We start from the raw sequence: 27,100 nt of genomic DNA, 5'->3' as shown, positions 1-27,100 counted from the left end.
TCTCTGTTTAACTCAATTGATCTTTCTCCGTCCTCATGCCGTGATTTCCCCTCCTCTGTGCCCTTCTTTCTCTTTCTCCATCTCTGCCTCTTTAGTTCTTAATGATCAGGTTCACTCAATCAGTCATTCATCTCCGACAAGGGCACCCACCCTTAAGAAACGTGTGTGTGTGTGTGTGTGTGTGTGTGTGTGTGTGCATGTGTGCTCTCGAAGCACTGCCTCCAATTACAAATGAATCACCTTGCTGAGTCACTCACCCCCTCCCCATCTCTCCCCTCGAGCAGGCTGAGCACTGCTGAATTTACACACACACATCGTATATACTCACTATGTTCCTCCCAATAACAAGCCTAGAGCTAAGAGCTATAGGATCAATTCCCTGAGGATTTGTGTGTCTGTCTGTGTGTGTGCAAGTGTGTGTGTGTGCACAGGTATATATCTCAGGAAAACTAAAAATGTGAGCGAGAGTACAACGAGAAAGAGGAAAGATGCACGCCATCTGTAGTCATGGACTAAATAAAAGCTCAGTGTATATCTGCTCTCCTCATCATGGAGATTAATGCTGTTTGTCTTCCTGCATAAACATCCTGTAGTAGATTTTCGGAAACGCTGGCAGATCTCCTGCCCTTGGATCAGTGAGCACACTGCTCAGATAGAAGAGCTCACAGCTGTAGTCTGCAGCACGCTGGAGCTGCACCGAGGCAGCTGTACACTCCGCCTCCCGCACCTCGTTCACAGGGGAGGCCAAAGCTGTGATCAAAGGTGAATGTTTCATGTGGTTTAGAACCACGCTGGTGAAGCCTGTGGGTGATTTAGAAAGCAAAACTTGTCACCAAGTTCTGTTCAAAGCTTCTACATTTCTTTATCTGTTGTATTTGGACGACGGGACATCAGGTGTATTAAAAGCTGGTTTGTACACAAGTAATGTAATTAAGTAGAGCATTGTTACAGTTTAATGTAGTCAAATGTATATGAAGCAGATGAAATTAGCTTTACCGTATTGTTTAGGATCTGCATGCATATTAATGCATCAATGATAGTTATTCAATAACACAATAATGTAATGCTGACAGGGTCCACTCTGCATAATGAGAACCTTTTCTTTTGTTGCCAAGTCTGTACCTTTACTTTACTCAAATTTTGCAGGTAAGACTTGTGACAGGGTATTTTTATAGTGTGGTACTACTTGATCTAAAGTAAAGGATGTGAATACTTCCTCTACCACTGGCTGCAGTTCTCAAACTTTTTAGCACATGACTCCTTAATACAAAACGGCGCCTACTTGCGACCCCTCGTCTGTGGTTCAACCAACGACATAAAGCTGCAGCAATCAATATTTTTATGTTAACAATGGATGAAATTACATAAATTGCAATGTGAAAGGTGCCGCTAGTGACAAACCCACAGAGAATTATCACCTGACTCTGCTTTATGCCTCATCTCCATGTAGCGTTTTAGCATCTTTCAGCTCATTGTTTTGGTTTTCTGGTGCATCACTTTACAGTTTTGGTCACCTCTCTCATCTGCATAGTTTCCAGCAACAGCAGGCAGCTGTTTTCAGTGGAACACTACCTGCCCAGCACCAAACAGCAGAGAGAAACAGTCAGTGACTAGCTGGTGAACAGAGAGGAGCATTTAGCAGCTTCTTTGCTGGACCAGAAACATGATTCCAAAGAAATGCTGATGTGTAAACTGGCAACTGAAGCTTACATATGTGTTACACATAAAAACCTTTTTTTTTTTTCATTTGTTATTGCTGTGTTTCCAGCATACTATGCAGCACCCAAATGGCCAAAACATCAATTAATGCAGGTTTGAATATTGTGCAGCAGAGGTGAAATTACCAGGCTATACTGCTAAATAAAGATCAGAGGAAAGTCTGAAAAGGACAAACTTCATTGTCACTGAAACTACCTTCAAGTGAGAAATGCTCAAAATGAAGTGCGAAACAGACAAACTTTATACCTGACCATTGTGTATTTCCCTATGATACCATCCCTGCCTCCCTCCCTCCACAGGGAGGGAGCGCTTGGTTTGTTGATGAGAGGAGAAGCACTGCAGTCACACTACTGTTACAAAGTAGGTCACTTGTCCCACGTTTCACTGCATGCCCAAAGCAGATGGGTGACAGCGGTAATTGGCATCGGGGACTACAGCACGCTGTGATGGCTCTCTCTCCTGAGATACCACATCTCTACCTTTCCTCCTGCTGTCTGTTGAGTGTCTGCTAATGCCAAAGTTATAAAAGACCCCTCCACCCCACAGCTCCTGTCAGGAACACAACCACATAAGGTCATGCTGTGCCAGGATTTCAAAGATTTAACCAAACTTTTTCTGCAGATCTGGAGCTACGTCATGTTCATTTTACACTCTTTCGTTTGTTAAAAAAAGCATTAGGCTCCATTTGCAGTAGTTTGGCCAGACTTTGACACTTTTTAGATGCAAGATTTCAATGTACAAAAGAAATCCATGACAATTTACTAAAACTGTGCTCTATGTAGTTGTGTAAATCAGTAAATATATTGATTAATGCAGTGTTGAAAGCTTTTAGCACTTCAGGCAGATTGAAATTGTAGAACTGAGGTGGTAAACACTCTTCTCAGGGTTTAGGAATGGCAGCACTTATTAGCAAAACATTAACATTAGCAGGCTAACATGCGCACAATGAAGACGCTAACATGCTGGTGCTTAGCAGATATAATGTTTGCCATGTTCACCGTCTTAGTTTAGCATGCTAACATTTACTAATTAGGAGTAAGCCTGGTGTGGATGGGCATGTGATTTTGATTGTATTTGGTCATATTCTAAAGTAGCGGACACATACATTTTGACCTATTGATGGCACTGGATGAAAAGTCAGGGGATCACCAAACTTATTACAATATGTGCTGTGGAGAGCATGGATTTGTGAACAAGATGTCAATCCATCCAGTAGTTTTCAAGACATTTCACTAAAAGCAAAAAGTCAGGGGATCACTGAAATCAGTAGGATTCATCTTCTGGGGATCATGAATGCCTGTAACCCACTCAAACAGCTGAGACATTCTGGACCAATGTCTTGTGGTGGACCAACAGGCAGGCATTCCCATCCCTAAAAACTGAAAAAAGCCTAGTTTGACAATATTGAAAGTCAGGATGATTACTATCCAAGCTAGTGATGCAATTAAATCCTTGCATTTCAAACTGGTACTCCTGATAAATAAGGTTTCACTTAACCACCACTGTCTGCACCCCTATCAGCACAAATCAGGGTCTACTTCCATGAAGCACAGCCAGTTAGAGAATAATCATATCATCTAAATTGTTTGTCAGCTATCAGAAGGGATTAAACAGGATATCACAGTGTACATTAATTGCATGTGACTTGGAAACCATCCCCTGGAATCAGTGTCTTCCCTCACTGTCAGCCAGTACAGCTCACCACCTCAAGTGAGGACAGATGGACACCTAGTGGCAGAATCTTTTATTATAATTTGGAGAGAGTGGAATAGGCCTAAAATAAGCTTTGAGTAATTGCGCCAATGAATAAATACAGCAATGACATAGGTAAAAATCAGCCTTTATCTCAAGATAAGATAAGATAAGATAAGATAAGATAAGATAAGATACAGCTTTATTAATCCCCTGCCATAGAAATTAGGGTGATGCAAACAATAGTAGAAGGATGAGGGGAAAAAAAATACAAAACTCAACTATATATATAAATACAAACAGAGTATAAAAAGTTACATTTAAAAAATGCAATTGCACATAGTAGAAAAATGTATAACTAGGTACAGTGTTTGCACTATTGCACAGTAGATAAAGTATATATAACATAAGTAGATAAGTATATAAAAAATTGTAAAGAATATACGAGAATATATAAATACAGGCTCAGTCTGCAAAGGAAAAAAATGGTGTTGCACAAGATAATGCACGGATGCATATGAATACTTACATCACAGCAAAGGTATATTATCTGCATTTACTCTCTCCAAAGGCCTGTGTGATACTCCCATCACTCTTTTGCTGTAATGTCTTTTTATCCTCTTAATTGTTCAATTAAACTGGACTGAACAAACCCAATGCCCCCCCCCAAAGGTCTGCGAGTGCTGCAGTAATAGTCTGTTCCACGAGAGCCACAGCTGCTGTTCTGCTGAGAGAGCTCATGAAGAATTTGCCAGAGTGAACCCTTATGACCGCTGAGGAAGATTTATGGGGTCCTGTGTCTCCCACCTGCTCCTTTTTCATCCCCCCACTCAGGCCCAATGCCCCACTCTTCACCATGCACCGCCACCTTCTCCCCAACTCCCCAATCCCCCCACTCACGCCCCACCCCAGACACACACACACACACACACATGCCCATTAGTTTTTCCTTTTTTGTGCTACTGCCGAGAAAAAATCTGAAGGTGGCGTTTCATCTCTCATCTCCACATCTTCTCACTGCTTGTTAAGAGATGACAGAAATAGTAAGCTCGATGACTCACAACATCTTTTCAGACACCAGGTGCTGTCAACAAGCATTTGTGCCTATGGAAAAATAAATAGGCATCATGAATTCATATCATCCTGAGAGTCCTGTGAAACGTGCATCTACTCAGACGCGAGCTACTTTCCTAATATTTAGGAGGAGCAGCAGCCATTTCATGTAACAGCTGTTGTTCAGATGTCTGTGGATCACTCAGACGCAGAGGCATGCAGAACACCATCGCTGAAATTACTGAGACCATAATACAGTAATACATGCTGGCCTCACACAGATCTGTATACCGAGATTTAAAGTTTTATTGCCACTCCATTTACAAAATACATTTGAAAAGTGGGTGAGCGCTTTAGCATCATCTCTCCATGGTGACACTGACAGGAAGTGAAGAACACTAAACAGATGATTCAACGAGTGAGGTTTTATTGAATTTGTTTTCACAAACAGCTTACACACTCTCAATGGTCTCTAGTGCATTAATTATACCTTAACACTACATCTTCATCTTTGCACTAAACGTATCTTTGTTTCAGTAGCTTCCAGTGACTCAAATATGTTACTGAAATTTTTTGAAACACAAGTTTTGCTCCTTATGACCAGACTTAAATTATTGAGACACACACAGTACAGTCACTCTTAGCAGCAGCCATATAAATGACCAGAATAAGGCACAGAACAAACATGTAAGAAAATAATTATCTCTGTTGCATATATGTACACCCTTCCCCTAATTGCTTCTTGTATTTTACATGTACAATTACAGATAAATGTACCTCACTGACACTCTGTACTGAACAAAGCAATTGCACATCCTTAAAAGCCATGTTTTATTAACACATACAGTATGTTCTTTGATGAAAGAAGTGTTAAGTGTTAAGTGTTTATTCTTTGCAGTACCAAGATGATCAACAAGCTACCGTGGTGCAGCAGTTTAGACCTTTAAGGTGTAAAACTGAGCTGCAGTTTGTATGTTGGTGAAGTTCCTCTGAGGTCATATGGTCACACAGGTGTCTCAGACGTGGTAGAGAGGCACCACTCTACTGATGTTCTGTCTACATATGGGGCATCGGCGCTGTGGAAGGGCCTGGTAACAGCTGTGGCAGCAGCACACATGTCCACAGTCCAACAGAATACAGTCACGTGGCCGACTGAGGCAAATCACACAGGCATTCTCTATGTGTTCTTCGGCCCCGTCATGAGGGGCCCCTGGGCCCATCACTGCAGCGCGTGCTCTTGGCGCTTCAGCCTGCAGTCTCTCAAATTCCCTCCTCTCCTGCTCCTGCTCCCAGCGAACTTTTAGTTGGTAGTAGTAGCGTCGACCGACCCAGAGGAGGACCGCCACTCCTGCCAAAGCAGAGGCGACAAACAGCGCCCTCCACCACACGGCCGTGCTCTCTTGCTCTCCACGCAGGGAGTCGAAGTCCGCAATGCTCAAGAAGTACCGTGAACCGTTAGAGGGGGGTTGAAGATTCAGGGTGCCGTCTGTGTCCAGTACCAACTCGCCTACGCCTGTAAGAGCTGTGCCCACCTGGAGAAAGAGGGAATATTCGTGAAATGTATAATTAAGATCCGTTTTTTGTTCATATTTGTCATCGTGGTTAGCAAACAAATATGAATGCTTAAGGAGAAGAATTAACAATCTGATCTAACAACTGACTTTGAGCATTTCCTCTGTCTCCAGTTGACCTTTAAGCTTCTCCCCGCTGAGGTACTGTCCAACGATGTCGCCCAAGCTGTAATTGACCTGGTGGAACTTCTCATGGGTGATCTCCATGTGCACACCAGAGGCCTGCAGAGGGCACAGGACTTTGACTGTGGTCTCATCTGATCCCACTAACACAAAGGGCACTGCATTCACTCTTTGGTGCAAGACTCGTTCGCTGTCCGTCCTGCAACAGACAGAAGGAGGACCAAAAGCTCTTTTCAGTTATCACATATAAACACAAAACATCATATGCTGGAACTTTTTCTGGTTGCCTCTTTGTTTCATGTATACATTATACAGCTTGTATAAACTGCTTTTGTCAGATCTTGACTGAATTGACTGAACTACTGTCCAATACATAGAGACATATGTTTACATCTGATAGCCAGTACTTCTCATCAGTACTCCTGATGTTAGCGAGAAAGGCATAAGATTTGTTTTCAACATTTATCGCATGGGGCATCCTAGCCAAAAGCTTAAAGAGCAACTTCACCCAGTCTAAAAATTTGTCATGCTGTTTCCACACCATGTGCAGCAGCGACACTTCAGTACCACTGTACACAGCTAAGTTCAAGACAGTTACACCTTTCAACCCATAGAGGCCAGTGTAGCTGTGTTTTTCCTCCTTTCTAAATCTTGTGTGACCGTAACCTTTTAGGGCTAACACCACCTTCTCAGTCCCTAGTTTGATTCCAACTGTGAACTTTTGTTGCACGTCATACCCCTCCTTGTTTTCAGACTGCCTCTGAATTGTCCACTATCAAATAAAGATGAAAATGTTCAAAAAAGCATCATGCATGGTATAATAATGCTGCATTGGATTATTGATGGAGCTCTCACCAAGTACGTGAAAGGCTGTTCCACACCAGCCTGTGTTCTCTCAACATGTATTTCTGCAACACTCCTGCAACAATTTCTTTCTGAAAGTGACTCGTCAGAGGCTCGCCCACTGGTTGCACACCACCTGCAGTGTATATACACACATAATCGTGAATAAGAGGCAAGGACAGTATACCCATTTTCAGTGGAAAAAAAATCTCTTGCCTGTATCAAAAACAGTGAAAGCCTGATTACCTTCGATGACAGCATACTGCAGACATGCTCCTGGAGTAACTTTCAAAATGTCTTTGAGTTTGCCATCTATGGTGAAGTGTGGAGCATCCTGATGATGAGACACAGACTGTTTGTATAGTATACATACTGTGGTAGACAGGTTTCAGGTTTTACAAAATTGCGCAGTGCACAGGAAAACTGTCATTTATTGCACAGGTTCCAAAAGTGGAGTTTTAGACCCCAAGAGTTTACAAGATGGAAAAGAAAAAGTAAAAAAGATGTTTCTGCAACACAAAATTCATCTTATTATGTTTGAAGTTCTCCAGTTTTTTTTTTTTTTTTTTTTTTTTTTTTTTAGAATTTTGCATAGTTCACTTCTTTGGTCCAATATAATACAGTAAATAAACTACTTTATGCAATTTATAATGAGGGGTTGTGAATAGACACTGCTTTGGTCATAGGCCTAATTGGTTGGAAACAACTGGTCTAGAAGATTGGCCTCCACAGTCAGCACAGTTAATAAACATTAGCAGTGTGTTGATCATCATGAAAGAGATTCAAGCAGTCTGTGTTAAAGCTGAAGGTAATTTAGATTTTTGCACAATTAAATTCCTTTCTATGGCATTAAAACAGAAAATAAAAATATAAATCCTAATGCTTATGTAAAATTTAGTTCACCACACATCCATGATCCACAACTAACATCAAGTTTATCTAGTGTCGTCCGGCTCTTCTTGTAGAGATAGTAGCAGATGCCTGAGAGGCCAAGGCTGGCCCCAAGACACACTGCCTCTGTGACCGTCACAGGAAATCCATCCATTTCCTCTGTGTCTCCTGTCACTGCCCAGGGAGCAGACCTGTACAAACATATGATATGTAAAAAGGTCAGTTAATCACATTGTCTTGTTTCACCATAAACCCACAACTACGAGACTCATCTTGACTTAACTGTGACATGCTTTGATATATGACATTCGTTTGCACTAAGATTGCATAGAAGTATCCTTCCTTCATATTTATGATGACAAAAGCATGCATGCTGCTGTGTGTTCAAAAAGGCTATGACTCAGTGCAGTGTAACAGCACTTCATAACGCTTTCAGTTGGTCATCAACACAAATTCAAGGCAGTAAAATGGCACATGATGCCTGAAGAATATGCAGACATCAAGTCTCACTGAAAAAGGCCTGTGTCTGTTATCAAGAAAAATGAGAAATGGCGTCAGACATGGCAAAGTGAACGATGTTACAAATAGATAGAAATATATAAATGAAAGTGATACATTTAAATATTTTACATGTGGGTATCATGGCAGAGAATGTGTCAGCTGTCCAAAGTGCAACTTCGTGGTTTTGACATCCAGAATATGACTGTGAGTCGACATGGACTGTCTCAAATATCTCCAAATTCAGATGGCTATAGTCTTTGAGGCTTTGAAATGCCTGCAGAACACGTTGTTTGACAACGACAATGTCGGTTTTCCAAAGAATGCCGGTTGTTTCGTTTTCGAAACATCGAATGCGTAACACCAATATGAGACACAAACTGAGGCTAGCGCTTGGTCAAATAATTGGGGGTTAGTTGCATATAGTTAAAACTGCAAAAACAAATCCAAAATATGAGGGTAAAAATAAGACACAAAGACTCAAATCTATGACAGCTAACACCGCTGATATACTGTAACTCACAGCTAGCTTGTTATAATTTAGCTAGCACTTGAATTTCTAGCAAAGCAGCAATCACAGCTTTAAGTCAGTAATACTGGCATCGTTAAAAATGCCTTTAAAAATGGGAACAATACGCTGAAATTTAATTTCTTATGTTGTGAGCGTGTCGCTTGTCACAAAACGTATGTCCGTGACATTATTTTCTTTAAAATACTGGTTGGCTAAAGTTAGCTGCTAGCTAGCTATCGTTGCTAGGACAGTTAGGGAAACATCAGTGACCTCTAAACGTTTTTCTACGGCCTAACATTAGCTTATCATATGAACAACAATAGTTCGTGTATAAGAGTATATATGTTTTAACTGTTAAGTATGATTAATGATAAAATAAGTTTTTCTTACCTGTCAAAGAAAAGAAATCTCTCAAGTTGACATCTTCGGTTGAACAGTGTTGTCTATGTCACGTGACGTAGGAGATGACAATGTTTCAGTCACGTGGCGAAGTGTAACAGTCGTGTCAGTTGCGGCCTCTCTCCACGTCTCTACACCGCCGACATGGCAGGAGGAGTGCGGAAAAAGTCTCCTGGTGCCCCGTCCCCTCTGTGGGGGAAACTTCACACACTGTGGCAGGACAAACATTTGGTCTTGTTCAAGACGGAATACACGTTGCTGGTGGTTTCAATTTTGTGGTTCCTGGAGATCGGGATCAATGTGTGGGTCATACAAAAAGTAGCATGTAAGTAGCCGCGCAGCTAGCTAGCATGCTATAGTGTTTTGTCGCTTCTTTGAACGTATCTCAAGGCTAAATAGCTAGCGTTAGCAAATAACTGAATTCCACTGCCACCTGTCAAAGGGAATTTACTGCCCTTGCATGTCCATATACAATCGTCTGTTCTGTTCTAGTGTTGAATGACTTTAATTATTTTCAGCAGCTGCTATGTTCCAAAACTTGATGCAGCTAAAGATTTATTTTTTTACGTAAACTCACGTAAACCATATATTTCGAGCATTAGTATATCATATTTCTCTAATGTAGGGTTGCAATTATTATCATTAGTAATACACACATTATCAATTATTCTTTCTATCAGTTTTTCATGAATCAGTTAATTGGTTATTCTATAAACTGACAAAAAAGTGGAAAATTTCACAGTATCAGTAGAATGACAGACAAAAGCAAATGATTGTTGATGACTCATTTTAATCGATTTACTTAGCTAACAGGAATTTACAGCGTCACACATGCAAAGAGCTATTTTATATGGAAATGGAAGACTTGATAAAATAAAATGAAGGGATTAAGTAATCTGTGCAGAAATTGCTAATGTTGACTTGTGCTCTTATGTTCTTTACTGCAGACACTGAGATAGACTGGAAAGCCTACATGGATGAAGTAGAGGGAGTCATCAACGGTACCTATGACTACACCCAGCTTAAAGGAGACACTGGCCCGCTGGTGTAAGTTTCAAAGGTTTTTTTTTAGTGATGCGGGTCTCTCCACCCTGCAGTTGGATATAGTTTTCATTGCAGGAGTGTAGTGTGAATGAGTGTCTTGCTGTTGCAGGTACCCTGCTGGCTTTGTCTACATCTTCACAGCTCTCTACTACATCACCAACCATGGGGTGAACATCCGTCTGGGACAGTACGTTTTTGCAGTTTTCTACCTCATCACGCTACTGCTTGTCTTCAGGATATACTACCGCACTAAGAAGGTTGGTCTGGCTGACAAAACCATGTTCACTTGCTCATAAAACCATCCAGTTCGTGTGAAACTCTGTTCCTCTGTACCTTTTAGGGCATGTCTAAACTTGAATGTACTCCACATTTGTCAATAATGTGTGCCATTTCCTCAGAGTTTACCCATTAAAACACCAATGAGTGTAATTTCCCTTTATTGCTATAATTATATTTATTTCTTTGATTTTTATCTTTCCAGGTTCCTCCCTATGTGTTCTTCTTTGTGTGCTGTGCATCTTATCGGATCCACTCCATCTTTGTGCTGCGTCTCTTTAATGATCCAGTGGCCATGATGCTGCTGTTTGCAGCTGTCAACCTCTTCATGGATGGACACTGGACCCTGGGCTGCGGCCTTTACAGGCAAGTGTTGACTCCTTAACAGCACAGTGTAGCTTTCATGTTATGGCTTTCTGAGTTGACCAAAAGGAATATGTATCACGTGTGTCACATGTCTGAAATTTTGTACGGTATCAAATTTTTTTTTGTTGTTTTTTTGCCATGCGACATGATGAAATTACAACTCAATCTTCCTGTCTTTCTGACAGTTTAGCAGTGTCTGTGAAAATGAATGTGCTGCTCTTTGCTCCCGGACTACTTTTCCTCCTCCTGTCTGAGTTTGGTCTAATCAGGACAATCCCGAGACTTTCTCTGTGTGCAGGCATACAGGTAAAATGTTCCCTATAACATCAAGCCAGGCACAGTTTTACTGACATACTAAGATCTTTTTTTTATGTCAGTCATTATTGCCAAACATCATCTCTAAATGTATCTGTCTCGATATCACAGGTTTTGCTGGGTATGCCTTTCCTCCTGGAGAATCCCGTTGGTTATTTGAGCCGGGCATTTGATCTTGGACGTCAGTTTTTGTTCAAGTGGACGGTCAACTGGCGCTTCCTGCCAGAATGGCTCTTCTTGAGTCGGTACTTTCACGTAGTCCTGCTGGCTGCCCACCTGCTCACCCTGCTGCTCTTTGCTCTCCGCCGTTGGAAGAGGTGAGACTGACTTTGGCTGTGCCAAGGTTGTTGGCGTTACAGTTGGAGATGAGCTGGAATAAATCAGCAGAGTTAAAATCGTGCCAGTTTTTATTCCACGGCACCACAGGCGTTGGCTCAGTCAGTAGCTGGTTTCATGGACCCTGACACAGGGTGCTCCAGGTATTTTGACGAAGCATGAGGAGGGTATGAATAATGAATTCAGGCAGAGCTGCTGCTGATCTGTTATGCAGTGACAATAGTGTTTTGCTTGCTGTCATATGTCAGTATGACTGCAGACAATGCAACAAGCTGTCACAAAGTCATGCAGGGAGATCTCAACAGCATAGAAGTCCTTGTCTTTTGTGACTTTATAATCATGAAACATATATGCGGTCTGTCTTTGTATTCTGCTGAAACCGTAAAAGCATATAAAAATGTAGATGCATTTTGGCATTTCATGACAATTTAGGTCTTAAAGTCAGATGTAGTTATTGGTTGTTGAGCACTAAGGCTAACTTTTTAAAGGGTCAGTAAAGTACTTAATATATAAAAAAAGAGGAAGTGATGCTACACACATTTATTTGGAATTACAAACTTTTGTTTTGATGGAATGTGACTATTTTCCAGACCAGGAGAAAACATCTTTGAACTCCTGAAGGAGCCAAGCAAGAGGAAGATCCCTGCTCAGAAAAGCACTGTCGATCATATCCTTTGAATCTCTACTCTCATCTGTAGAATATTGATCTTAAAGGACAAATCAGGATGGTCAGTAACAACGTAACCTCCACTTCTAGGTGTCTGACATTAATTTGCTATGAATGTCTGTATGATATGGCTCGGAGAGTACATGAATGATGTCCCTATTATTCACTGGCTTTTGTATTGAACCTTAACAGACAATCACAGATCGTACTGATTCTGTTCACCTCGAACTTCATTGGCATGTGCTTCAGCCGTTCGTTGCACTATCAGTTCTACGTCTGGTATTTCCACACGCTGCCTTACCTGCTCTGGAGCGGAGGAGTCAAGAAGCTGGCCCACCTGCTCAGGTAAGAAGTAGCCAAATACTAAACTGCAAATTTCTTCACATCACTCGATTGCACGCTAATGCTGTATCGTTTTCTGCTTGTGTTCAGGGTCCTGATCCTGGGTCTGATCGAGCTTTCGTGGAACACCTACCCCTCCACTAACAGCAGCTCTGCTGCCCTCCATGTCTGCCACCTCATCATCCTCCTCTGCCTGTGGCTGGCTCCGCCCCTGCCCTCGGCGCCAGCGGAAAGGCAAGAGGGTGCACCAGCCAAAGACAAACGTCAATGAGCCACAGCGTGATTGGACCAGACATTATATATATTCTAATCAGCTGCCGAACAGCCTCCATCATCCTCCTCTCTTTGAGCCTCACAACACTGGTGCAGAGGGAGGTCACAGGGGCAGACTGTTTTTATAAGTGAATACAAGGAGCCATTTGATGCTTCTCATCTCGGCTCACTGCTAAAAGTGAAGGAAGCTAACGAGTGGGTGCAGTCTGCAGACAGGCACCTACATGATGAAATGGCTTATAGTTGAAGAGATGAGAAGAGAGAGGAAATACAGATTCTCAGGTTTCATTTTCAGATACAGAAAAGGAAGGGAGTAGTACAGAACAGCACTAGAAGGAAATTGTGAATGTTTTGCTGATGTTGTAAAGGATTTGTTACATATTCTGTATTTCCACAGATGTTAAAACTGCACTCTGCTGGCCTAATCAATTTTGATAGAAAAAAAAAGATGTCTGCTCGAACACAAATGATATTGTAGAATGTATTAAAAAGGCAGAATATTGAAAACTGTCATCAATATAAGACAGAACTTGAACTTGGCACCCAAAGCTTTAACTAAATTGCATCAATAGCATTTCCTCCTGCTACAGTATTTTCAGTATTCTCCGGAACAAGGTTGTTGTAGAATTCTGCACAACTTAGTTTTACACATACTAAGCTGTAGACAATCACGTCCTATTTGTTATGTAATTCATTCATCCTCTGTTGTGAGTGGCTCACCACCTTCTCAAGCACATAAGTTGATATAATGTGAAAAATCTGCATTACACTTAGGCTGCAAAAGTTTGACATTTTATATTAAACATGGATGCCACTTAACCTTCATGCCGTGTTTGTTTCTTCTTGTATGTATGTTTTTATTACACATTACAAGAAATGACAAATTACGCAATTTAGTTTTATTTATTTTGCCAACGATCATTTCATCATTTAAAGTAATGTCTCATCAATTAATCAAATAATCATTCTGGTAATCAAAATCATTCTCGCTCAACACTGACTGTGATTATACATTTGGCAAAGTAATACACTATACTGGCTACATTTAGACTACAAAAAGCCCATTCAGATGGTCAAGGCATTCTTGTGATTGCATAAAGCATATTTATAATAAAAGGCCACTTGGTCTATGTCATGTAAAGGGTTTTTTTGTCACATGAATATAAAGTTTTACGTCAGTAAAATATTTCATGTGCAACTTAATATTAGAATGAACTTGGCACTGGGTTATGGCATTAGTTGATCCTGCAGATAAAATACAGGATTTACTTTTCCATGTAAAAGCGTTGCTTCTTAGGAGTCACTATCATTGGTAACAAGTGAGTGGGTTAATCAGTAGATCTGGCTCAGTTTCCTCAGGGATCACTGTGTCACATATTATTGGGGTTATAACACAGCATGTTCAGCTTGATGTTCTCGTCCCAGTGGCGTAGCAGCAGGAACAGCTGCCTGGCGGCTCCCTTCAGCCCTGCCAGGTCCACTCCTTCAGGCAGCTCCTGACAGCGTAGCCAGGAGTCTGCTTTTGCTGCCACCAGCTCCCACTCCATGAAGTAACCGGCACAGCGGTGCTCAAGCCAGGCCAGAGCCACAGCTGTGGCCCAGCTTGAGCCCTCCAGGTCCTCTAGAGCCAACTGGCTGCTCCCCTGGAGGTCAGCTGGCTCTCCCAACGAGCCTTCACATACATCTGTCTCTGATCCGCGACCACTATCTGCCTGGCCGTGGCTCTGGCTTGGAGAAGGGCCAACAGATAGCTCCAGGGAGCCCTCCTCGGAGCTGAGGAGGTCAGGGGGTGAGGTGACAGGGTCTCTGTCGGACAGGTGTCTTCGACGAAGCCTTGCTTCCAGCATCAGGGGAGTGTCATCTGGAGTATGGTGGAAAGGAGGTGCACTTGGTTTGGCAAGGGAGCAGGAGGAAGGAGAAAAGGTAACGTGGTGACTAGAAGGAGCACCAGGAGGCTTGGTAGAGGTGGATAAAGATGGAGCACTGGGAGATGTGCAGCGGAAGGGTGGGCTGAGGCTGCGGCGATGGAGACTGTAGGGTGACGCCCTCTTTAGGCGGTCCAGGGGGATCTGAACACAGTCAGAGTAGATCTCTGTCAGAAGAAAAGCTCCTGATGCCAGCTGCAGACGCACCTGATTTGACATATATAGACACAAATTAATACATGTGTTTGCATGCGTGTGTGTTGGTAAAAATATGTGTTGGAAGTGTCTGCACACTTCACCAGGGGCAGGTAGTCTGGAGCTTCAATTTCAGGTCGTTTCTCAGTCTCTGCAGACAGACAATGGGACTTGAGAGGAACCTGCTTTCCTGATGAAATAGAGGACCTGAGTCTGCCCAGTGGAAATCTGGATTATACAGAAAGAGAATATATGTGATTAGATAAGACTTTATGGATCTCATGATGGAGAAATTCACTCTTACAGAAGCACACACAAGGGGGGTGGGGGGTGCAAACAGCAAATGGAGGTGCAAATAAAAACATTAGGAACAATAAGGGTGCAAATAAGAACAATAGGAAGAACAAGAACAATAAAGGTGCAAATAAGAACAAACCAAAAAATTACAACTGCAACAACAACAATGGAATATACATTACATTTGGATGTAGACATAATATACACCCCTCACAGAAAGGGGCTGCTGCTGCTACAAAGGATGTGTGGCACTAGTTTTAAAGCACCTTGAAACAAATAACAGACCCTTAAAGAGAGCAAAATATCTGTGCCCAAACTGCAGGTGCATCACTTGAAAAAATGGCTAAAAATGCACAGTGGAACACTCTCCAACAATCAAGGTGAAAGTCTTACCTGGCACCAAAAAAGCTCTCCATTGACTTGCTCTCGATAGATCGCTGTGAACGAGTGCATGAGGCACCTGCTATTGCTGGGGCTGTAGCAGAGAAGGCACTGCCCCCTACACCTGAGACAGCAGTTTGGAATAAAACATTAAACAGTGTTATTTCATCAGCACAGAGATTACGTGATGTTCCCCGGCTGCGTTTAAAGGCTCAGTTCACCCTTTACATGACATTGACAAAAAACAACAACAAACAAACAGATTTTTTGTCTTGCTGTAGACGTTTTTTAGAATTAGTCCTTTTAAAAATGGTTTACAGTGTATTTTGTGGATTAATGTTTCCAGTGTTTCTGGAAAGAAATGTTGTTATTGAAATGCCATGCTGTGAGCGCCGCAAAAAAGTCCATACAGTTTCGTTGTGCTGGGGAAAAGGCAGAAATCTTGAGAGGCTCTCAAAACGTGGGTAAATTAAACCAAAAACAATCTGCATGGCTAGATACCACGAGAGGTGAGGAAGAGAGGGGTTTTTTTTATTTGAGTGAACTGGTCCTTTACAAGCTACCTCAGGGGTTGCTGATGTATATAATCAAGGGGAGAGCAGCTCTGATTTCTCTCCTTCCATACAGACTCACCTCGAGGTTTGAACTGGCTTTCTGGTCAGACGCCTCTAACCTTGTGACTGTACTGACACGACAATGTTTTCACCGATCGAGACGACTGTAATACTTACTAGAGTCCCAGGATGTAAGGCTACAGGGTGACGCAGGAGTGTCATCTCTGTCTGAGAGATACAAAGATTGTTGATGACCTAAAGTCTTGACAACAGAAGCGGGTAGTGATATCCGTTAGTCTGTTCTACCTGTAGAGTTCCAGGTGTCCTCAATCTCTTCACTGTCTCCGCTGGTGCGCCGTCTGCCCAAACCAACAGAATAGGCCCTCTGCCTGCGACTGCCTGACTGGGCACTCCGCCGGTTCCCCAAATGTACCCCTACACACACACACACACACACACACACACATACAAACACAGCACAAAAAAAGACTAAGTACATGGTATTTAAAAATGGAAACCTAGTTCACATAACACATGCCTTGCAATGAAATGCGTATTTTCTGAACACTTTCAGTAAAAACAGGCATTGCAATACAGTTCAGACGATGAAAGCGTATGATTACGTACTTGTCATGTTAAAAATAAATATTAAAGGTTCACTCCAGTGATTTAAGCATTGCACTTTCATTACGCAAAAAGTTATGAAGCACTGGCTAACCAGTGGCTTCACTGGCTATGAAGCCTTTTATTCCAGACTATAGGTTAAATACTAAAAACACTGAATCTTAGCATTACCATAATGCAACTCAACAGTATCTTTCAATGGACCCTCCCTGCCTAGTCTTTCAAACTCTCTTCTCAAACACAATCTGAAATAACCCGAGTGACTATAATGGGGTTATTTTGTCAGATATTATACAATTTTCTCAGGCTGGATAGTAGTCCCCATCACATGGAAGCTGAGCCTTATGTGTAACATTGTTGTGTTTTGTGTGTGTGTGTGTGTGTAGTAAGCCACACCTGTGTTTTGGGCATCCATGCTGTCTGGCAAGCCTTTGTTGGGGTTTTTATCAGTGGTAGTGAAGGCTGTGTACATGCAGATGATGTTACAATGCTTACTGGTCTGGATAGCCTTCATACGGTATCGCTTCGCTGAACCTAGGAAACAGTAAGGGGTAGACATACGTATGCTGTATTACTTAATGTAATTTAGCAGCATCTAAGATGCTATGGCAAAATGCAGTTCCTTGAATGGCCACTTGAGGCTGGCTCTGAAAGTGAGTAAATGACCATGGACCCCATATTAAATCGCCAAACTTCACAGCAAAAAAAAAAAAAAAAAAATTCACTTGATTATACACTAATCAAAACATAATTATGAATATTATTTTCGATTTCTGGCAATAGATCCCGATAAATATTACACACTGTGCCTTTTAAGCTATCAATCAATATAATAATAGCATCAACAGATCAGTGCGATAAGATACCGTGTCCAGTGTCGCTCTCCTTCTCTGCCATTTTCTCAAAGTCCCTTATAACTGAGCGAGCAGTCAGTTGGTGAATGATCTCCTCCCATGGTTCCCCTCCTCTTCCTTCCTCCCCTCCTCCTCCTCCACATCCCTCAACTGCTGGTGTCTCCTGGCCCTCAGGGGTCCAGAGGTGCCCCAGGTCCACAGTGACCTCCCAGGACATAGGTCTGCCACCCAGCATGCCGTGAATGAGCGAGCGGCACTGACCCGGCGGGGGATCCTCTGGTGGAACGGCAGTAAAGAGGTACTCTGGGTCTGTGAAGCTGTCCCAGTCCAGAGGAGAGGCAGGGAACAGGAGTCCATCTGAGGGTCAGAGTCAGAAAGGAAGAGCAAGGAATTTGTTGAAGGCAAGACAGGAAGGATAAACCTGCTTTTCTTAGCACTAACGCTTACTGGAGTCAGTGAGGCTCCTGTGGGACAATGTCCCTCTTGATGGGGGCTTCGTCTCCCCATCGCTTTCATCCAGCCGCCCTCCCAGCGTTTGGTCGAAGGAGACCCTCTCCAGAGCTCTCCTCAGGCGATGCATCTCCAGCTCGCCCTGGGGGGACGAGAAACTCCGTGCTGCCATGGTTGAACGAGCCAGCACTTTATGTCTTCGACGACACTCCTCACCTCCATCCAGACGCCCACTCTGGTTGTTAAATGGGAAACCAAACAAGTTCAAAAAGGTTAGGCTGTTCATTAGGCAGTATGTCTAAGATTAAAAGACATTTGGCTGATCTGCTACTACTGGTATTGTCTGGTACTGTGTATTTGTGATATCTCAGGACTGAGAGATGACATTTTATGCTGTTGACTGCCTTGCCGTATTGTGGAGGTATCTTGTCATGTCACGTTCCATCTTAGTTTTGCCAGCAGGAACGCAGAAAACTTCTTCAGAGGAGTTCTGTTACCTTTTCTGCCTCGTTGTCAGGGGTTTCTGCTGAGAGATTTTGCTGCCACGCGGAGTCTGCCCAGCGGGACAGGGATGATCTCTGTTCCGGATGGGGCATCTTTTCAAGGCCTTGGGGCAGAGAGCCTGTATCCAGCACTGAACCAGAGGAGCGAGGGTCAGGCAAAAAAACCCCGGCTGCAGAGTCAGAGTTGGACGAGGCGTGTATGTGTGAGTGGGACTGCGTTTGTAGACTCCGCTCGCTGCTGAGGGAGCAGCGAGTAAGGACGTACTGCTCCTGGATATAAGAGCTCTCCTGGATCCTCCTCCTCACGTCACTGGACCAGTCCAGCTCCACACCTAAAGAGGATTCAAGCTAAACGTTAGCCACTATGGCATGAGGTGTCCAGTTCCAGATTTTGCATACTGAGTACGTATTCACTACAAGATCCATTGATGCGCGACAGACCTGGGCTGGTGCCAGGGTCTGTGTCTCTGGCACATGAGAACTCAGAGGAGATTTCTCTGGAAATCTCTCTCAGTGCCTCCTCCAAGTCGGTGCCATCTGCACATGTCACCACAGGCATTAATTCAGATGCAGGAGGAGGTGAAAGCTCATCATTTGATTGGCCAAAAACTGAACCCGTGGAGCCACGATGTACACCTTTATAGCACCGTCCTTGAGACTATAAAATAAGACAGTTATATTAGATCTTTTTTCCTAAACAGACACACAGACGCACTCTTGAAGAATGTCACGACCTCTAGTAGTACCTCTGTCTTTTTCGCCTTGAAATTCGTCATATCGAATAGGGTGCAGTAGCCTATCAGACGATTCCCAGGGTAGAGCGGAGGGATTTCATTGGGTGAAAGAAAAGCCTCCATGTTTTCTGGCAGGTACCAGTCAATCCGTACATCAGTCAGCACAGGTTCAAAGGCCTTTTTCAGAGACTTGATTAACTGGGAATAAAGATTGATCACAATATTCAGAAAGACTATACAATTTGACTGAACAACAGATTAATGGAAAACTTCCCCATTACAAGTAAAAGTCATGCAACCAAATCTGAGTAAAAGTACAGAAGTATTACCCCTGTGACTCATTATTTCATACCACATTATCAGTTAATACTTACTCATCAATGTGTATTAAAAGTACTATTTTACTGCTTTAGCTGGTTGAGGTAGAGCTAGATTTAACTACTTTGCATACAGTAGTTCAGTACTTTAATCTGGTGGTTGCCAACCTAACCAAGTTTTACCTCAGCAGCTGGACACTGTCTTGAAAGCCCCTGGTTTAACTTTTAACAATGTATTGTATCTTATAAGCTGGTCTTTATGTAAAATCTTAAATTGTAAAGTAAGTTGTAAGTATAACTGTCAGAGAAATTCAGTGTAGTAAAAAGTACAATACTTTCCTCTGAAAGGTAGTGATAAGTACCTCAAAATTGTGCTTAAGTAGAGTACTTGACAAAATGTGACTTTTGTCAACTTCTAATTGAGAACTTGTGAAGTACTAAAGCTGTACATATTTATCTCTCAAAGTAAAATTCTGATAATTGTTCTGCAATTCCCATTTTCTCCAATAGGTGGCAGTGCTGTAGTGCTGCTGACCTTGGGCTGGAGTCTCTCCTCATCATCCAAGAACTCTGTCGTCCCTCCTGTCAGTTTGGCAACGCCCTGCAGGAGTCTCCTGCAGGCTCGGGGACCAAGGCCCAGGCCAAAGCATCTGCAGAGGTGATTCAGTATATACGTCAAATTTTTATCACATCCCCTGAGAAAATTGAATTATCATTCCACAATTTTGTGAGAATTATCTTCACTTTTGACTATTCCAACTGGTCTTTGATGCACTGCTTGCACTATGCATACAATGTGTTCAGTTGCTTTGTTTTACCGTCTGGAAAAAATAAAATTCCATGTGTCTCTGGAAAGAAAGATTTTTGAGTCCTCACACAGACAAAACTGTTATTTGTGCACTCAGAAGGATCACAAACCATCTGGCTAATTGAGAGTTTGGAAAAAGCAGTGGGACACAATAAATGAAAAAGCTCAGATCTTGAGTGCTGTCTTTAAAAATGCCTGTCCGGTTTGCTACATGCTGTTAGCACCACCTGAATAAGACAATAACAAGACCGAAATACAAGACAACAAACATGTACAAGGTGTGTAGAGGGACAGCCAAAATACAGTGAAGAAAGTCACTCCAACAGGAGAATACTAATGAGGGATAAATGGAGTTATTGTACATTGCTGAAGGGCCTGGGGGAAACCGGAGAGGCGTGACTCTTACTGCAGAGGAAGGCACTTAACAGGATTACTGGGTGGGGCTGAAGAATACCTCAGCCCTTTCTTTTCTTTCTATCTTCACAGTGCTTTGGTCTCACGTCTTCAAGATCGCTGTTTTCTTGTCTCCAATCTCTTTCTGTCTGTTTCTCTCTTGCCCTCTATCCTCCCCCATGGTGTCTCTGTCATATTTATCACCTTATTCTGCCTGCACTTACTGCACTCCATTCCCGTCTGCTTCCTTGTCACTCAGTGATTTAATGTCCTATCTAATGCCAGCCGCAGAATAAATCTTTGTTTACGAGTTGTTTAAATGAATGTTCATTTTGTTCGTTATCCACCTGTGCCACTCTTCACACATGACTTCTCTGGGTTAAATATCTAATAGGCAATTTCAGCTCAGTACCTGCCAGCGCATGTGTTTCTGCGGACCAGCTCCAGCACTTTAGCCACATTGCTGATGGATCCATCTGTGATAATGAAGACCTGGCGAGGATATGAGCGCTGCATGGGCTGTTGGTACACCCAGGACAGCGCCCCCAGCAGGTTGGTGCCTCGCATGTCGGCTCTCATCCTCTGGACGTACTCATATGCCTGCATTAGAGTGACCTGTGTGCATACGCAGAGAAACAGAAAAGGAAAGATGCTATCAGATCTACAGTAAAGCTGGGAGAGGCAAGCATCGTAACAGCAACACCTGTCCAACTGCATGACGTCGCCTGGGCAAACATACACCTATGTTGTCAAGATAAATTCACTGTTTGATATCAGATGACCCAATTACCCTGTGAGGGTAGCAGAGAATTGAATCAGTACGTCTCTAATAAAGCAAGAGCAAACATACACACATTAGCACCTGCTTTAAAACCACCTCAAATCACACCGTGGACAAACATGCCTGACAGGAGAGGAGATGGAAGGACATCTCCTGCCTTAGTGAAAATCCATGAAAGGTCACCATATGGTCGGGAGTATGTGCAAAGACTGTTTGTCCTTGCAGCCCCTGGTCTGGATAAAACCTGATACTCTGCTACTAAGGCAACCCAAAGAACTGACCTATTGGCTGATTAGACGATAGACAAAATAGGACAGATAGTCCTACGTGGTTGAAAAACATCTGCTTTCAGGAAACATGATCCATGTGTTGTCTTCCACTGATAACACTTAATGTGTAATGATGAGGAACACTTGATTTGTTTCACAGAAAATCCTATGAACAAGACAGATGCAGATTATTATCTATCCTAAGCAAAGTCATGGTGTAAAGCTAACATCAGTGCTGAGCTTGCTGGAGGTGAACAGAGGCTTGATGTTGGTGCCGAAGCCCACGATGTTGAGCATGGTGCCCGAGGGGAGACTCTTCAGTGCCACCACCATGGCTTCCTGTGAAAAGAAGAAGGGATGGACAGGATGGGGCCAGATCAATGCACGTTTCTAAATCTACCAACACCCTGGCTCATTGGTATGTTTTTATCCTGCCTGCAGCTCACCTTCACACGACGGATGTTGGTGCCACTCATGCTGCCACTGCGATCCACGAGGAACAGCAGTTCTCTGGTGGCTTTGTGCAGCTCCAGAGGCTCCGATAGCAAGTCGGGACAGAAGTTGAGCATCAAGACGGGACTGTTCAGAATGTCTTTGTGGTATCGCTTCCTCACAAACTCCAACTGCAGGAGGCCAAGTGGAACATCAGCATGTAAGTTTGAGGCACGTGTGAGACATCAAAGGTAGCTAGAGAGAGGTGGTAAAGCAAGTGTGAGTATCTACCGACCTTCCTCTGAGGTTCCGAATCCTTGCAGGTGCAGCGGATGAAATCACGGCGTGAACAGATCTGCTGTTCATACTGGCTGAATGAGAGCCTGCCTCTCTCTAATATGACCAATGGGCTGTGAGGTTCTGTGGAAGAGTTTTGTTAACTGAAGTCCCATTCAAATATCAGAAGTAAAAAAAACTGACACAACAAGGAAGGGAAAAACAATTGGGACAGTCTTCAGTTGCTCACCGCTGAGGTGCAGAATGATCTCTATGTGTCTGTCATACGGATGCTCCTGTGCCAAGGTGATGTAGGTAGCAGAGGCACTTTGGGCACTGGGGTCTGCATCTGCCCTTAGAGCGTGAGTAGGGCTCTCCAAGCCTACAAATCAGTTTAGGAAAAAAATTCAAACTTTTCAACGGGTTTAACGTTTTTTTGATGGCAACTGTGACTCTTTCTAATCTAAGATGTATAAACACCTGTCACTCTTTAGTAATTTGAGTGCGCTTTTTCCATTTCTACAGCACAGTGTAGTACAGTGGAGGAGATTAAGTCTTCCTGCTATCCTCTTTAGATTTTGTGTTCTGGCTGTGTTTGGATTCAGCCCCTCTCTGTAAACCCATTAATTTTATGTTGAAATGAGATTGCCCACTATGCCAATATTTCACAGTGGCTGAACCACTGAATCACAGATTTCTGAGGAAGAAAGACAGTACCGGCCAGTAGGCAGGCCCCTCTGACCAGCAGCTGGAAGTTGAGTTCATAGGGTGCCAGGTTGGCAGCTGGACTTGTGAAGATGGCATGGGCACACTGCTGCTCTGAGTCTAGGGCCCGGTCTTGTTTTCCTGAGGTGGCACCAAAACAGCTGGTTGGTCTGAGTTGGAGAACAGCATACAGCAGTCAGTCTTTACTGCATCTAATTTACTGATATGTACACTGTTGAGTAAAATTGTGTTGCTACAGTTTGTTCAAACATAAATACCCATTTTCTTCAGATTTCCCCCCATTTTCACTCTTGCTTGAAGTCATCTGGCCAGTGACGATTGGGGTAAGCAATGCTGGGTAGACAATACGGATTGCTCCGTTTTCTAATGTGGGGAGTTCTAACGTGGTGCTTATGACAACGGACACGATATCCATGGGGCCAATGACGCCTGTGCCCACAATGAAGGTGGTCCTTTCAAGGTCTTCATCCAGGATGAGATGTCCTAAAGCAGAAATACAACATTTACTCACATCACGCAACAATTCACACAAGAGGCTAGGCTCAATCTCATCTCTCATTTTATAAGAAAGCAATGAAATGAATCCCACAAGAGATGAGTGAAATAAATTATAAATCTGGGATGAGAAAAGTTAAAAACTGCCCTCCTTCCAGCAAAAACAAAAAATCCATGCCTTGAAATGAAAATAACCTAATGTTGTGTAAGGCTTACTTGAATCTGTGTGGTGTTGGTTGTATTAGAGAAATGACTCCGCACATGATACCACTGTTTCTAATAAAATACTATGCACTTCAAGTTGATATATGCTAGTACTAAGTGAGCGCCATTTCACCATTAGGCAGGCAGCCAAATCTATTTGCCTCCCTTGTCTGTCCTCTCCTCCCTCAGTGAGGTTAAAACAGGACAAAGAAGGGACTTACTGCAGCTATATTTACATTCATGCAGAGACCAGATGATTACAGCAGCAGACAGCAGTTCAACCAGTGGTAATACAGGAAGTCTCACCAGCTTTAATTTTCTGAGCTGAAAGCTGAATGTGTGGTCTATCGTGGTAATTTCATAAGCATATAGAGAGAATTGTACATTCATTCTCATTCAGATATTCTTCACCAGGTCTGGGTTTTGTAAAGCTACAATATCTGCAGAACAGAGAACCAGTGACTAACGTACACTAGCAGTATCCAGAAATGAATTAGGCAGATTTCTGCTCAATAACTGAAATGACCCAGAAGCATGAGAAATGTGAAAACTCATGAATACATATCTAATTTCTAAACTGTTGAGGCTTTTGGAATGATATCAGATAATTTTACAGGCACCACAAGATAAGATCTGTTTCCTTTACAGCTTTTCTCCGTCCTCCCTCCTCACCATTGGTGCATTGCATGTCGAGACTGGAGCTCCCACAGCATCCCCACTCCCGCCCATTTCCACAGTGGCCGTCAAGACCAGATCCAGGGCAGCAATCCAAACAGCAGTCCTTCAGTTTCCCTCGGCTCTGGATCTGGACCCCCACCAACCGGCCCGCAATCACAGCCTCAAAGCCCACTACGACCTCCTTTTCCCCCAGAGGGTACACAAACACACCTAGATGTTTGACACAAAAAACAATGATTTCAGACTTTTGCTTCAATTTAGGAAGCAATCAAACTGTAGAACATTTAACATATTTCAAAGAACAATCAATGTTTTTAACAGCACGACAAAGGTCTTTGAACTAATCCTTGGACATAATAGTCTACCAAATTTACTGTGATGGCTCACATGCTGGCACAGCAGTTTAAAAAATGTTTCTAATGCTCTTTTATCTTATTTGGTAGTTCTTAAAAATATTATCTGTATTAACCAACACATTATTAGCAGTTATAGATAAAACTCTATCCCAAATGAAACTGTAACTGGATTGTTACAAATGTATCTTTGTTATTCCTTGAATTTAAAAAAAGTATCTTAGATGTCTAAGAAAGCGGTCTCACATCAGTTGATGTTTATTGTATGTTTGAGAGTTTTCAGACTAGTGTCAGGGCTCTCTGGAGTTATGAGACTATCCTCAGTAAGGTCCTACTGCTTAATGCTAACAGATCTGACTGATCTATTATTGCCCTGTTAGATTTAATTGCAACATTTGCTGACTTTGAGGCGTAGATTGACCTTTGCTTTGCTTTGCTCTTGATTTAAAATGTTCTCACTTCTCGAACACAACCTTTGTTGTTGTAGGACACAGTCTGTCCCGTTTAAATTCAAATGATCAGTGGTGTTCCTCAAGGGTCAATCCTTATTCCTCTACTGCTTTCAATTCACAATACATTTTTCCTCTGAATCATATTATTTGTTCTCAGTGCATTTTGTTACTGCTATAGCAACACTTTAACATGAACAGTTGTCCATCCCAACAAACTAAAACCACTAATGCTTAGCCCAATCATCGCTCCATGATGCTAAATTCTTCTAAAAATTCAGACATCACAATAAAAAAACATTTCCCGATAAACATGTGAACAGATCAAATAATACTAAGCTGGCTACAAGTAATAATGGGTTGCTATTTGATGCAGACTGTTGTTTTAAGGTTGAGTTAAGGGAGCTGTCTAGTTATTTTTCTTCCAACTCAAACCAGACTTATAGATTTCTTCCTTTTTTCTGATTTGCTCAAAGTCAAAATACAGTTCAGTTCGAAACACAGTTGCTGGGATTATCACTTGTTCCAAGATTCTATCATCCCACCCCTCACCTTCTACAGACTCTATGTCAGCATTGGCATAAGTAAGGTGTGCAGTGATGCCCAGGGAGCAGCCGTTGGCACACGACTTGATGCAGGAAGCCTTGAGTAGCAATGGTTCCCATGTCGAGCAGTTTCTCAGTCCCACCATCCTTCCAGGGCAGCAACAAGCCTCTACTCTGCTGGCTGCATGAGAACACAGGCACAGTGAAATGGTCTGAGCAGATGGGAAAAAGAATATGTGAGTGTGCATTTAAATTCTCTCATTTTCCATTCGTGGCTCAATCACAGTAATCTTTGTAAGTCAGACCAGATTTCTCCTGCATTGATTAAAAGCATCTGAAATGTCTATTGGTGTCACATTTTAATGTATATACACCTGCCAGATATTTATTTATTCATATCAGCTCTTGGAAATGCTATCTCTTCTCCTCAGGCTCTTAGCAACCAACTGTGATAGTTTGAGTGTAAGAGGCTTGGTCAATCATTAACATTGCAGGTCAGGACTTACTACACTATCCATCATGCCTAACACATGCAATCAATGGTCAACCCATATGCAAATCCTCGTAGACTTAGCACTACTATACTTAACTGCACTCTGAGCTAACTGCAAGGAGCTGGATGGTAAGAAATGGTCGACTATACTCTTTGGTACACTGGATAGCAAACCACCAACTAATCCTAATTTCCTTCACCTTCGAAGTGAGCGCAACAATTCTTCATGAGTGACTACTTAATAACTTTAAGTGCGGCAGGTGCAGAAACCAGTGTGCAGATCACAGCTTAGTGGATGGTAGACTGCACAAAACTGTGTGTGTGTATGCATGTGTGTTTGCGTACGCACACTTGGGCATTTGTGTGTGTGTGCGTGTGTGTTTGCTGTGGTCCAGGTAATGGTCTTTTCACATCTACCTTTCTAACAAGATCAACAGCCTCCATC

General features: G+C 42.6%; 3 protein-coding genes across 3 annotated transcripts; 1 reads left to right on the top strand and 2 right to left on the bottom strand.

Annotated features, from left to right (window-relative positions):
- Positions 1-4,861: 4,861 nt before the first annotated feature.
- mul1a (mitochondrial E3 ubiquitin protein ligase 1a) lies at positions 4,862-9,355 on the bottom strand. The gene is made up of 6 exons (XM_041949490.1): positions 9,292-9,355; positions 7,930-8,083; positions 7,248-7,335; positions 7,014-7,137; positions 6,126-6,357; positions 4,862-5,996 (listed from the first exon to the last, which is right to left on the bottom strand). Exons 2-6 carry the CDS (start codon positions 8,044-8,046, stop codon positions 5,481-5,483), a joined length of 1,077 nt encoding a protein of 358 aa, XP_041805424.1. The 5' UTR covers positions 8,047-8,083; positions 9,292-9,355; the 3' UTR covers positions 4,862-5,480.
- Positions 9,356-9,404: 49 nt separating this feature from the next.
- alg3 (ALG3 alpha-1,3- mannosyltransferase) lies at positions 9,405-13,764 on the top strand. The gene is made up of 9 exons (XM_041949512.1): positions 9,405-9,625; positions 10,248-10,347; positions 10,454-10,601; positions 10,826-10,986; positions 11,172-11,292; positions 11,413-11,618; positions 12,228-12,304; positions 12,505-12,649; positions 12,737-13,764. The coding sequence occupies exons 1-9, from the start codon at positions 9,445-9,447 to the stop codon at positions 12,915-12,917; spliced, it is 1,320 nt and encodes a 439-aa protein (XP_041805446.1). The 5' UTR covers positions 9,405-9,444; the 3' UTR covers positions 12,918-13,764.
- Positions 13,765-14,289: 525 nt separating this feature from the next.
- On the bottom strand, positions 14,290-26,308 carry vwa5b2 (von Willebrand factor A domain containing 5B2). The gene is made up of 22 exons (XM_041949636.1): positions 26,170-26,308; positions 24,810-25,025; positions 23,696-23,921; positions 23,430-23,587; positions 22,963-23,094; positions 22,732-22,856; positions 22,451-22,627; positions 22,233-22,343; positions 21,367-21,569; positions 20,289-20,403; positions 19,449-19,634; positions 19,144-19,360; positions 18,697-19,034; positions 18,197-18,434; positions 17,762-18,106; positions 17,292-17,429; positions 16,578-16,706; positions 16,449-16,499; positions 15,730-15,841; positions 15,144-15,267; positions 14,876-15,051; positions 14,290-14,752 (listed from the first exon to the last, which is right to left on the bottom strand). Exons 1-22 carry the CDS (start codon positions 26,306-26,308, stop codon positions 14,290-14,292), a joined length of 4,119 nt encoding a protein of 1,372 aa, XP_041805570.1.
- Between the last annotated feature and the right edge of the window lie 792 nt (positions 26,309-27,100).

The sequence above is a fragment of the Chelmon rostratus genome, chromosome 12, assembly GCF_017976325.1.
Source record: "Chelmon rostratus isolate fCheRos1 chromosome 12, fCheRos1.pri, whole genome shotgun sequence".
Taxonomy (NCBI): Eukaryota; Metazoa; Chordata; class Actinopteri; order Chaetodontiformes; family Chaetodontidae; genus Chelmon; species Chelmon rostratus.
The sequence above is the reverse complement of the archived record's forward strand: the minus strand, read 5'-3'. Positions and strand labels throughout refer to the sequence as shown.

Coding starts and splice junctions, on each gene's coding strand:
- vwa5b2 (XM_041949636.1), bottom strand. CDS start 26,308: ATGGTGGGACTGAGAAACTGCTCGACATGGGAACCATTGCTACTCAAG. Junction 22,628..22,731: donor ATTCGGAACCTCAGAGGAAG/GTCGGTAGATAC, acceptor GGCCTCCTGCAG/TTGGAGTTTGTGAGGAAGCG. Junction 21,570..22,232: donor CCAGCAAGCTCAGCACTGAT/GTTAGCTTTACA, acceptor GTATGCACACAG/GTCACTCTAATGCAGGCATA.
- mul1a (XM_041949490.1), bottom strand. CDS start 8,046: ATGGATGGATTTCCTGTGACGGTCACAGAGGCAGTGTGTCTTGGGGCC. Junction 7,138..7,247: donor GCAGTATGCTGTCATCGAAG/GTAATCAGGCTT, acceptor TATACACTGCAG/GTGGTGTGCAACCAGTGGGC. Junction 5,997..6,125: donor AGACAGAGGAAATGCTCAAA/GTCAGTTGTTAG, acceptor CTCTTTCTCCAG/GTGGGCACAGCTCTTACAGG.
- alg3 (XM_041949512.1), top strand. CDS start 9,445: ATGGCAGGAGGAGTGCGGAAAAAGTCTCCTGGTGCCCCGTCCCCTCTG. Junction 10,602..10,825: donor TATACTACCGCACTAAGAAG/GTTGGTCTGGCT, acceptor TTATCTTTCCAG/GTTCCTCCCTATGTGTTCTT. Junction 11,293..11,412: donor CTCTGTGTGCAGGCATACAG/GTAAAATGTTCC, acceptor TCGATATCACAG/GTTTTGCTGGGTATGCCTTT.